The 11,807-nt window shown below is 37.2% G+C and overlaps 1 protein-coding gene across 1 annotated transcript; it reads right to left on the bottom strand.

Annotated features, from left to right (window-relative positions):
* Positions 1 to 87: 87 nt before the first annotated feature.
* Positions 88 to 9,914, bottom strand: LOC130240059 (prolyl endopeptidase-like). Its single transcript, XM_056471476.1, has 6 exons — positions 9,906 to 9,914; positions 8,922 to 9,161; positions 8,700 to 8,846; positions 8,199 to 8,325; positions 2,369 to 2,451; positions 88 to 213 (listed from the first exon to the last, which is right to left on the bottom strand). The coding sequence occupies exons 1-6, from the start codon at positions 9,912 to 9,914 to the stop codon at positions 133 to 135; spliced, it is 687 nt and encodes a 228-aa protein (XP_056327451.1). The 3' UTR covers positions 88 to 132.
* Between the last annotated feature and the right edge of the window lie 1,893 nt (positions 9,915 to 11,807).

Raw genomic sequence — 11,807 nt, 5'->3', positions numbered from 1 at the left:
TTTATGTTCAGAAATATTTGCAAAGTCACACTTGTTTTTCCTCAAATGACCAGATAACATGATGTTTTTTCCCCCCCCTCACCCAATTTAGTCTAGCAATGTTTGGGACTCGCTAGTCAGCTTATTAGACTTTTATTTTCTTCTCCGTCGAGTTTTTAGCTGGTTCAGTGACAGTCCAAGTTCTTTATAAAGGAAGGCTAACTGTCGGGCACTCTGGAAGAGAAAAACCAACAGCACATTATTAAAATAAGAAATCACTTGTAATATACACACTCACTGGCAATTTTTATGATGGCCAAAAGAGCTTAATGTACTGCAATTTAAGAAAGCACATGCAATTACAAAAAAAACAGCAAATAAGAAAAGATCTTCGGCAGTTTGACAGCATAAATGTTGTCAACACAAACAAATAAATAAAATGCACTGCAATTTCTCACAACATAAACAAATAAAAAATATGTGCTGCTTTTTCTCACAACACATGCAAAATAACACAATATTATACACATGCTAAATATTTTCAAGGAGACTTGAAAATGTGATGAACTTTAGGTTATGGTTATCGAGGCTAATAATTTACAAATGACATGGGAATCGTGTAATCAGGATGTTAAATCTACAACTTAACTGAGCAATAGTCACGGCACAATATGCAAATCCCATCCGGGTCTGTCATGTTTTTGGTTCCCCTCAGAAACATTTCTGTTCGGTTTCATTCCATGCTATTTGCATGAGTTTTAGGAAAATGCAGGTGTTTTCTTTATTTGTTTGTGTTGTGAGAATTAGCAGCACGTATGCTGTCAAACCGATAAAGATCTTTTCTTAACTTGCTGGTGTTTTTTTTGTCATTGCATGTGCTTTATTAAATTACCACACATTAAGCTCTCTCTCCGCCACCGTACATTTACCTAAAGTTCTAGTTCACCCAAAACTGAAAATTCTGTAATCGTTAACTCACCCTTTACTTGTCACAAACCTGTTTGACTTTTTTTTTCTGTTGAACACAAAAGAAGTTATCTTGAAAAATGTTAAAAACCTGTAACCACGGACCCTTCTTTTAATATTTAGAGTACTTAAAGTATACTTATACTTAAAGTCAAGTGCTATTTTGGGGTTTCCAAATGGATTTGCCTACCCAAATTCAAAAGCTTCCCAAACCCACATGCAGAGGTGTAAATATTAAAGTTTGGTATCATTTAAAGAAAACCATTAGAATTTTCCTAAAACACAGTTGAAAGTGATTAAATTAATTCTACATGTTGTCTGTGTTATAATAAACCCCTCCAAAAAAAGAGGCGCTTTTTTGCTAACTCAAATTTGAAAGTGTACCTTTTAGGTTCTGTGTGGTCTAGGTTGCTGTAATTAATTTTGGTGGTTCCTGCACATGTCAGTAATCATAGGGAAAAAATGTCTCTTATAATCTATTCAAAAGTTATTCTATTCCAACTGATAAGAGAACGGAACCACTTATGGGGGTATTGGGCCAGTACTGACCTTTAAAATTAAAAGAATGCGGAAATAAATGACGTCACGGAATTGGTACAGGATACGCAGAGTTTGAGAGGTAGAAAAACTGTACATACAATTATAAAGCTGAACTAGTTTGTAATAAATCATCTTTGAATCGAATTTGACATTGTTCTCTCCTCTGGCAGCCATTATCAGTCACACACTATTCTTTTCCCTCTTTAAAAGTCGTAAAAAAAAACAAAAACAAAAAAACACTGTTGTCGAGTTTTGTTTGAGCAAATTGGAATGCAAATAGTGGTACATTACAATAACTGTGCTCTTTAAGTTTACCCAGCTATGATGACTTGTGTTGCTGAAAGACTTTACTGGTTTCCAACATTCTTCAAAATATCTTACTTTGCATTGAACAGAAAGGCGTAAAGGTTTAGAACAACTTAAGGGGGAATCAATTTAAATATTTGTGTGTTCATTCTGATGCTCAATTTGAACTTCAGCAAATCATCTTAGATCACTTCCACATTACTGTATGCATTAAGTTCTTGCCATGTGATTGGCTGACGAAATATTTTTACGTTGTCAAGCAATTGAACCGTTGAACCCAATAAAGTAGCAACTAAATGATAGCTCTGAAATTTGTAAATACCATATGTTGTTAGTCACAATAATAACAGTACAATACAAGTCAATGATGCCGAACCAAGAGAGAAGCTTCTGATGCAGATAAAGTATTTTTATAATGCTATAAATACACTCATTTGATCATAAATGATCATAATTACAGCCTTAATGATTAATGCAAATAATACCTAGTATGCTCAAATGTTAGTTGTTATAGCACAAGCACTGCAGTGACATAACAGTTTGGCAATGTGTGTAATGAATATCACTGTTTATGTACCTCATTCAAGGACAGATGAAAATCCTCAGGGCCGAAGTGATCAGCTCCAGGCTGGATGTCCAGAACGACCGATGGGACACGTGCTGGTGTTCAACAGGAAAGGAGGTAAGTGTCAATTAATCATACAAGGCTTCGTATGGAGTTTAAAGTCAGTCACATCTGTCACAATTCATTCAGCGTTTCTCAGCATTCTGAGAGGTGCTTAATTATGAAAGTTTGCTATGTCCACATAGAACTTCATAGATTTCATCTTCTGAGAGCTAGATCTTGACACTTGGCAGATTATCTTAAGCTTTTCCACCAAGCAATTTTGTGTTAAATAGACGTCTAATAGATGTCTGAAAGACGTCTTGGTTAAAACAAGACTAAATTTAGAAATTTAGAATGTAGAAAATTTTATATATGTTTTTTGAAAAACCCCCCTCCATCCACCCCATCTCCCTCCTCTTTTCTTGATTAATCCAGGATTGGGCGACATAGTGGCAAAGTGGCTAGGCCTCTTGCCTCACAGCAAGAAGGTCGCTGGTTCAAATCCTAGGCTGGACCAGTTGGCATTTCTGTGCAGAGTTTACATGTTCTCCCCGTGCTCACGTGGGTACTCCGGTTTCCTTCCACAGTCCAAAACCATGCGACATACGTGAATTAAATAAACTAATAGGAAGAGTATATGAATACTTTAGCTCTGAGCTTTCACCGTGTGGGTATGTGCTGGTGTGGTTGGCAGTCTATTCCTCTAGGGCTGCCCCTGATAATCAAGGAATAGGCCGAACAAATTCACTTAGCTCTCGAGAACGACCTGATCTTGTATCCCCTTACATGACTCTGGGAGTCCTGCAAGAACCCTTTGTTTGCCATTCCAGATCACTTTATTAATGAGTTATTTTGAGTCATTGCAGAGATGAATGGATGCAGTCCTCAAAGCTCATGGGAGTCATACACAATATTAATTCTTTTTCCACTGCACCATGACTTTATATTCTAAACTGTACATTATTTCTGTTAAGCGACAAGACTTTTGTCCAATCAAAGTCAAACCTTACTGTCCTAATTAAATTATTAAAAATCAATGCATGATCATATTTTATTTTGGTAAAGTAAGCATAATCAAGAGGCGTTTGCCTTTCATATAAACCTCTTCTGATACCAAATGATCAACTAGTAGTGTACTTTAATACATTTTACATGGTTTCCCCTACATTCATTCTTCCATGGCGGGGTGCAGCTTCTCATTCAAAACATTCTATTTTTTTAAAGCGGGTGATAACCGCAGCAAAACGTATTAAAAGGTAAGTGAATTATAACAGCGCAAACTTTTCTGTAACCGTAGTAGTGCTGTGCGTCATTTGTTTTGTGATGCGTGAGGCCAGAAAACACGACGTATAGCCGTTTTACTTTATTTCAGGACGCATTAATACCAGAGCCATTCAGAAATATTCCTAGCATATCTAATAAATGCTGGAAACGTACTCGTTACATAAACGCACTAAATCGCACCTCAGCAGCGTTTATTTGAGAGCGCACAAGAAGATCTGTGCGCTCTGAAAGCGGCTTATATTTGAGTGGGCGTGCAAGAAGTTTTGTGCACGAGCAGAAAAATCGGCGCGCAAGCAAAGAGATCCGCATGCTCGTAGGCTATTATATAAATGCGATCTCGACTTCTAATACTGCGCTCACGACATTTGTCATTGAAATAACGCCACAGGTAGTTGGTAGATCTGTGTAAAAAAAGGCCTGCCGCCACAGCTGGAAAAAATCCTAGAGGAAACACTGATTTTACAATTTTTAAATAACATGTTGGATGAGCTTTTCTTTTAATGGATTTTCAGTTTCATTTCAATTTTATTTGTATTTTTAATGGGGTTTGACGTACATTTTTTTGATATTTCAATTTAGCTTTACATTATTATTATTTTTTTGTGTGTCTTTTAGCTTTAGTGTCTATATTTATTTCAGTTTGGTCATTACCAAAATTAAAAACAATTCTAAAATCTATAATTTAGTTTCATTTAAGTAAAAACTATTATTAATACAGCAAACAACCCAAAAAACAGTAAAGTAGCTAGATAAATAAAGCACGAGTATACTAGCTCAAGTTTATCACAAGGCAAAACCCACTGAATAAGAAAGCCTACGCGGACAACATCCAAGCCTAATCCGTTACACTGGCTCTCCATCACAACACCTGAGCATCACATCACATCCATCAGCGTAAGCAGCAGCACTTTAAAGTGAGCGCTCTTGAAACAGAGTGGCCGATGAGAGGCTGCTGCGGAGGTGGACTTGGCTGCCTTGCTTCCCCACGGTGATGAGATCTCTCTGAAGTGAAGCTGAGTGTAAAAAAAAAAAAAATCATACGTCTAATCCTACAAACTCTGTCATCTGCCTGTTATCTGCAGAGCGGCCGCCGGTGTTTCACAAGCCTCCTCCTGACCTTGGCACTGCCCAGTGTATTGTTTCTTATCTCCTCGCCTGATACGCTATCTCATAAACATGTTAATCGTCTGAGCTGCCAGCGTGTGTGATCAGCGTTTTATCTGCTGGAGAGGAACGGGAGAGATTAGAGGAACTTTCCTTGTTTTTTTTTCTCTTTTTAAGTGTGTGTGTGTGTGTGTGTGTGGTGTTGGTGAATTTAATATAATAAAGGTAATTAATGGCAGACAGATGGAGGCTGCTTTAAGACGTGCTGATGGCGGATATCTCACGGAGTGGCTCCAATGCAAGATGACCTCGGCCTGATATGGAGAGGAATCGCTGCACATCACCTGTTTCCAGATCAGTGCTCTTCTCTCCAGAGGAAGGAGAGAGAAAGAGAGAGAGTGTAAGTGCTTCTCTTGAGCCTGCGGGTTTGTTTGAGAGCTGGGATTACAGCCACTGACCTCCAAGTTCATTTCCATTATACTTCACTCGTGAATCAGGAGGAGTTTTTCATATTACAGCTGTCATGTTGTAAAACGCTCTTCATCAAACACACGGATGGTCAACAATTCATTTCTGATATTAATTATGAATAGTTTGATGTTCATCTATCCATTACGCTTCATGTTTTCTGTCTGCTTGGTGATAAACGTATTTATTAGGATTCTTGAATAATTTTTTCAAGCTAACCTACTGATCAGTCGGCGAGAGAAAGTAAGTAAATATTAAAATATGGAAAGCGTGTAAGCTGGAGTGATCAGGAGATGCTAAGGTTACTTACTTTGCTCCTTGTTGTCATTCATTTGTACATTTTGTCTTTGATTTCCTGCCTTTGCTCATCTTGTGAAGCTTAGCTAAAGACCTATGTGGCGATATTTTATGCAACTGACTATAATTATTATATATATAATATGGCCTGCTGTTCGTCCAATCAGTGACACCACAAATATGCACTGTATATAAGAAGTTGTTATAGTTGTTAACTACCCATGATTATTCCTTAACCCCAGGTATAGTATGAGCAGTGAGAAACTTGATTACAGATAACCCATGATTCTGTTAATACAGGGTTTAGGATAACCTAATAAGTGTAAAACGCCCTATTAAGTACTAATATTAAGATAATGTTAAATATATCATGTTAAAACAAGCTAATTCAGGTTAGCTTACTTACTCCCAGGACCATTTATATCGAGGTTGATATTTAGCCGCACCATTTTGGTGTTTCATAACATCTAGTTTTTATGAGGTGAATTGTTAGCTTAACCTTCAACCTGGAGGACCAGGACATACACTACGGACAATTTAGCTTACCCAATTCACCTATACCACATGTTTTTGGACTGTGGGGGAAACCGGAGCACCCTGAGGAAACCCACGCGAACACGGGGAGAACAATCAAACTCCACACAGAAATGCCAACTGATCCAGTCAGGACTCGAACCAGCAACCTTCTTGTTGTGATGTGACAGCACTACTCATTGCGCCACCGTGTCACCCATAATTCATGTGAGCTATGTTTTAAAATTACAGATGTTAGTCACGTTTTTAACATGCTAAAAACATGCTAATTCATGTGAGCTATGTTTTAAAAAAGGAAACAAGTTAACCATGTTTCGAAACATGCTAATTCATGTTAGCTTGGTTAAAAAACAGGTAGCCACATTTGGAAAATGCTAAAAACATGCTAATTCATGGTAGCCATGTATTAAAATTAAAGATGTTAGCCACGTTTTGAAATTGCTAAAAACATGCTAATTTATGTGAGCTATGTGTTAAAATAAAGAAAACAAGTCAGCTATGTTTTGAAACATGACTATGCGTTTAAAATGAAAGTTTCAAGTTAGCTACACTTTGAAACATGCTAATTCATGTTAGCTTGGTTAAAAAAAACAGGTAGCCACATTTAAAAAATGCTAAAAACATGTTAAATCATGTTAGCTATGTGCTAAAATTAAAAAAGTTAGCCATGTTTTGAAAATGCTAAAACATGCTAATTCATGTAAGCAACAGCTGCGTCCCAAATGACACTCTATACACTATGCACTTATGCATTAGCCTATGTACTTATGCATTTACACACTCAACAGCATAGTATTCCAATGTAGTGTCGTCCAAAATGGAACACTAATGGTTTTTTACTAATCGGAAATTCAACCCGTTTCCATGATTGCCAAATTAGTGAAAAAAATGACCAAACTACCAAAGAATACCTGTGATGAGTATAACCGCATTCACCATCAGGAGGCGCTATAATCCCTCTCATAGGAGAATTTTTCTTTTACCATCCAAAATGAATAAAGTTATCCAACATGTGCACCCGATAGCTCTGCCCCTTCCGCTACGCGAGCAAAACTGCGGTTGTTGAGTGCGTGAATTGTCCATCATTACACACTTCATTTTACCGGTTGAATGAGTGCATCATCCGGGTAATTAAAGTGCACTCATTCTTTTTAGAGATTTCAGTGTGAATGCACTACTATTATACAACAAAATGGTGTAGAATAGTGCATAAGTATGCGATTTGGGACGCAGCTTATGTGTTAAAATCAAGCAAACAAGTTAGCCATGTTTTTAAAAACTTGCTAATATGTGTTAGCCATATTTAAAAATAACGATAATAAAAAAAAAAGTTAGCAATGTTTTGAAACACTCTAAAACATGCTAATTCATGTTAGCCATGTTAAGGGCTCAAACTGACATGGCAAAAACAATAACAACATTTACAACACTGTTGAAGTGTTTGGCCAATCACAATGCACAGGACAATCAAAACATTCTTTCATTTCCTTTTCGGCTAGTCCCTTTATTAATCAGGGGTCGCCACAAGCGAAATGAACTCACAATTACATACACTACGCCCAGTTTAGTTTATTCAATTCACCTATAGCGCATGTCTTTGAAACTGTAGGGTAAACCGAGAGCACCCGGAGGAAACACACAAGAACTGGGGAGAACATGCAAACTGCACACAGGAATGCCAACTGACCCAGCCAGGGCTCAACCAGCAACCTTCTTGCTGTGAGGCGATCGTGCTACCCACTGCGCCCACCGTGCTTGCCCCACAATCAAAACATTCTTGGCTTTTTAGTTTCAGACAGACTGGAAACATTTAAGTATGTTATCCTATTCTTGTTTACCTAATAAATGATTTTTACAAGGTCAAGATAGCTTTTTTTGTCTTCCTTAAGAGAGATTTGTTTTAGAAAAAGATGTGAAATAATATAATAGAGATTTTTAAATCATTACGGGGCAAAATGCCATTCAGTGTTGTGTGCTACATTGATTTGTAATTGTCCACTTTGTGTCCAGGAATACTTCCTACTGTGGACAGATTGCTCTATTTTATGTTCTAGGAGAATCTGAGAAGTGTAAAGATGATTAAAAACGCTTAATGGAGCATTTATGCACTCACCGTTAACATCAACCTGAGTGGTACACATTTGGATTGCCTTCTTTAGTCTTTCCGCGTACTTTATGACTCCAGATACAGGAACTCTGTGGTCCTCTGAGTATGCGGTGATCAGCATGGATGGGTAAAGCTGTGAAAAAAAACTATTACAAAATTCTCCCTGAATCATAAAACACACTACTTATCACACTTGTTGTGGTCTTTAAAAACTTACACTCCTACACTCAGCAAGTCTGCATTAATTTCGAGCAAAAATGCTGAAAATATAGTGAAATATTAATATTTAGAACATATTTATGTAAACATTTTATAATGTAATTTATTTCTGTGTTGGAATGCTTAATTTTAATTAGCCAGTACTGAAGTCTTAAGTGTCCCATGATCCTTCAGAAATCATTCTAATATGCTTTAGGAACGATTCATGGTTTATAAATGTTGAAATAATACTTTTTTAAAAAGTACTGACATTTCATCAGTACTATATGAAACATCTGAGTGATTTACCTGAGGTTGAATGTTGTGGCAGGGACAGTAAGAAGCTATGTTATCTCTGTGTTCCCTTATAAGGGGGTCTCCCCACTCCCCTCTCTCCTCTAAAGTTAGCGGCAGGGAAATGTCTTGCATTGTGCCGAGTACATCCAGAAAAGGTGCCTGTCAAAAAAGACCAACACAATAGAAAGACTGCTGCTCACACAATGAGTACTCAAGTATGCATTATATATCTACCTGTAGAACTAGAGCTCTGATAAGCTGTGGGTTCTGGTTGCACAGCGCCCCCGCTAGGATGGCTCCAGCACTGCGAGCGGTGAGGGCAGTCAGATCAGGACCAGACACTCCTAAATGATGAAGAGTCTGAATGCAAGCAGCAAGATCTTCCACTCCTTTCTGCTTCTGCAGGACAGATCCTGCTCGATGCCAGGTGAAACCACGCTCACCTCCACCCCTTACAAACAGATTCAGATATGTCTGAGTGTGATAAGATAAGAAACACCTGTGTTAAACAAAAAAAAAAAAAGTACTCTGAAAGCCAATTGTTTAATCTAAAAGTCTCATGTAGGATTACTGTCTCACAAATCATTGAATGAACTGAATGCACTGTAAGCCTTTGCCTTGTCATGTTAGACATAATTTGAGAGCTGTAACTGTGTTTTGTTAAAGCTTGTTAGGCTTAAATCAATTAAATTACTGACTGCTTATTCAAAGGACACCATGCTGTTAAAGCTTTACCTTATAAAAGGTTGTTTGCTCTGTTGAAAAAGCAATTCTTGCATGTTAGTTTGATTAGTCTGTACTTGAAAGTCTTATTTTCCAGAACAAGTTGTCACATTTTCACCATTGAAGTAACCTATTTGTCCTCATTTCGAAAGGACCTGGAATTGTTATACATTTATTTGTGTACTCATGTAGTGTTTGCTGAGAATTGAATAACTAATTTAACCAGTGGAGCTGTCATGTGACTGATCTGGCAGTGCAGCTGACCCTTATTTCACTGTTGGCTGGCTGTGAGGTCTGAGTTCCAGAACTCTACTAGCACTGTTGGATTAAACCCGTGACACTGAGGTCACCACGAGAACGGTCACTTTCACTCAACCCTGTCAATCCTTGGATTTGTTTCCTTTTAAACTGAATTTGACCTGTTTCCTAGTTCATGTAGAACTGTATGGTTTCACAGAGCTTCCTTTTTCTTGTTAAAGCCAATATATACTTTACTTGTACCATGACGCGTACCTCTCAAAAAATGTAACCACACGTCAGCATGCTGAGGGCAAGATCTGTGATGGGTCGGCTTGGTGGTAACAGCTGTGGGAGCAGAACAAGGCCAGTGGTCAGAGTGTTTAACAATTGTTGAGGTGAAATGGCCAAAGGACTATAAATCACACAATATGTCACTCATTGTTTTGAATGGCGGAAACAGTAATAGTCAGTTTGGTAACTCTAGCAATGGAATCCTTGTGCCCAGTTGCATAAAGCACCTTTTTTCCCTTAAGTATGACACCTAAGGAGGTCGCACACACTGGATGCTCTGCTCGGCAACGCGACATGCATTTTAGAATTCTAAACATAAGCTGCTTTTCCACTATCGTGCCAAACCGTTTTAGGAACATTTCGGTACGGTTACAGTTGTTTCTCCACTGTGGCATGATTACAAACAGCTCTCGGCATGGAAGAAAAGGAAAAGGGGATTGTCTCAATGGACAGTGATTTTACGTAAGACAAATAGTACAAAAATAGCAAACACATTGCTTTAAACTTTTAATAATCTGTATATATAGCATGTATAGCTCTGAGGTCAGGAAGTTCTCAGATAACGTTATCTTAATTTTTCTTTTTGTAAATGTGTACAATTTTTTTAAAGATAAATCAAGGTTGTATAGTGTGTTAATTACAAAGCTCCTGTATTTAAAAAAAGGGAAAAAAAAGTTCTGAAAGAGATCAAGCCTCAGCCAGGTAATAAAAAGTAATGCAAAAGTAACGTAACGCATTACTTACCATAAAAAGTAACTAAGTAAGTCAATATTGTAATGCACTACTTTTAAAAGTAACTTTTCCCAGCACTCATTAATGTTGAAATTAAACGTAAACCAGGGGCTGGATAGTTGATTGTTATATATTATAACAATTGCACGACAATGAAATGCTGTCATGATCTTATTACCTTTGAGTGTGTATGCGCATTAGCTTGAACAACATGTAAAATTAGTATTTTTCATTTTAATGTTTAGAAACACACGTTGTTGAATTTCATTGATTTCAAATATGAAATTGAATCTCTATTTTGGCAAACAGTTTTAGAGAATTAAATGTTTCCCTATTTAAAGAGATAGGAGCCACATTTGCATGGCCGAGATGCATTTCAATGATGCCCGCCGAGTGAAATTACTTTCCTTAAAGACACTTCAAAATAGCCCAGACAGAATGTCACAGCTTGACTTCAAGTCTTAAGAGAGTTCATCTGGGGAGAACAAATCCTGTCTTTCTGCTGGGTGAGAAGTTTAATCCGTACTTTTGCTTCAGTTGCATTTACGCTACTGATGTGATGAATGAATTTATACTGTCACAGAACAGTGACATCACAGAAAAAGGATCCCAAATGCTTTACTTGTTGTTAGATTTGTAGTATTTGTGTTGAAGTAAAAGGTAAGGTTTGAACCCAGTTATTTTAGCAACTGAATATAATGAATTGTATTTACAGTTTCTCTAGATTTTAAGTGTAATTCCTGTGTCTGAGGTTAGACTATTTTGATTTGCATTCAGGTAAGCTTGTGCCAGTATTCTACCCTGTGGTAATTCTCAATAGTCCTTCAAAATACACAGATTAATTTTGGTTACTTTAAAGGGATGGTTCAACAGAATATTTAATTTGCTGTTACTCTCCATGGTAGGGTTGTGCGATATGGCCTAAAGTCAATCTCAATTGATGACCATTTTAACTCTATTAAGTTAATGAACGATTATTTTATTTACATATATATAGTTCACGGACAAGTTTTGTACAGTAAATATGCTCACATATAAGTGAGAGATTTTTTGAATGAACGGCGCATTACTGAAAATAATAATAAGTGATTTTAAAACATTTGAAGGAAACACACTATCTACTATTTATGATTA

This window comes from Danio aesculapii, chromosome 13, assembly GCF_903798145.1.
Source record: "Danio aesculapii chromosome 13, fDanAes4.1, whole genome shotgun sequence".
Taxonomy (NCBI): Eukaryota; Metazoa; Chordata; class Actinopteri; order Cypriniformes; family Danionidae; genus Danio; species Danio aesculapii.
Note: the sequence above shows the minus strand (reverse complement) of the source record. Positions and strands in the feature narration are given on the sequence as shown.

Coding starts and splice junctions, on each gene's coding strand:
- LOC130240059 (XM_056471476.1), bottom strand. Junction 8,847..8,921: donor TCAGAGCTCTAGTTCTACAG/GTAGATATATAA, acceptor CTTTTTTGACAG/GCACCTTTTCTGGATGTACT. Junction 8,326..8,699: donor GCCACAACATTCAACCTCAG/GTAAATCACTCA, acceptor TTTTTTTCACAG/CTTTACCCATCCATGCTGAT.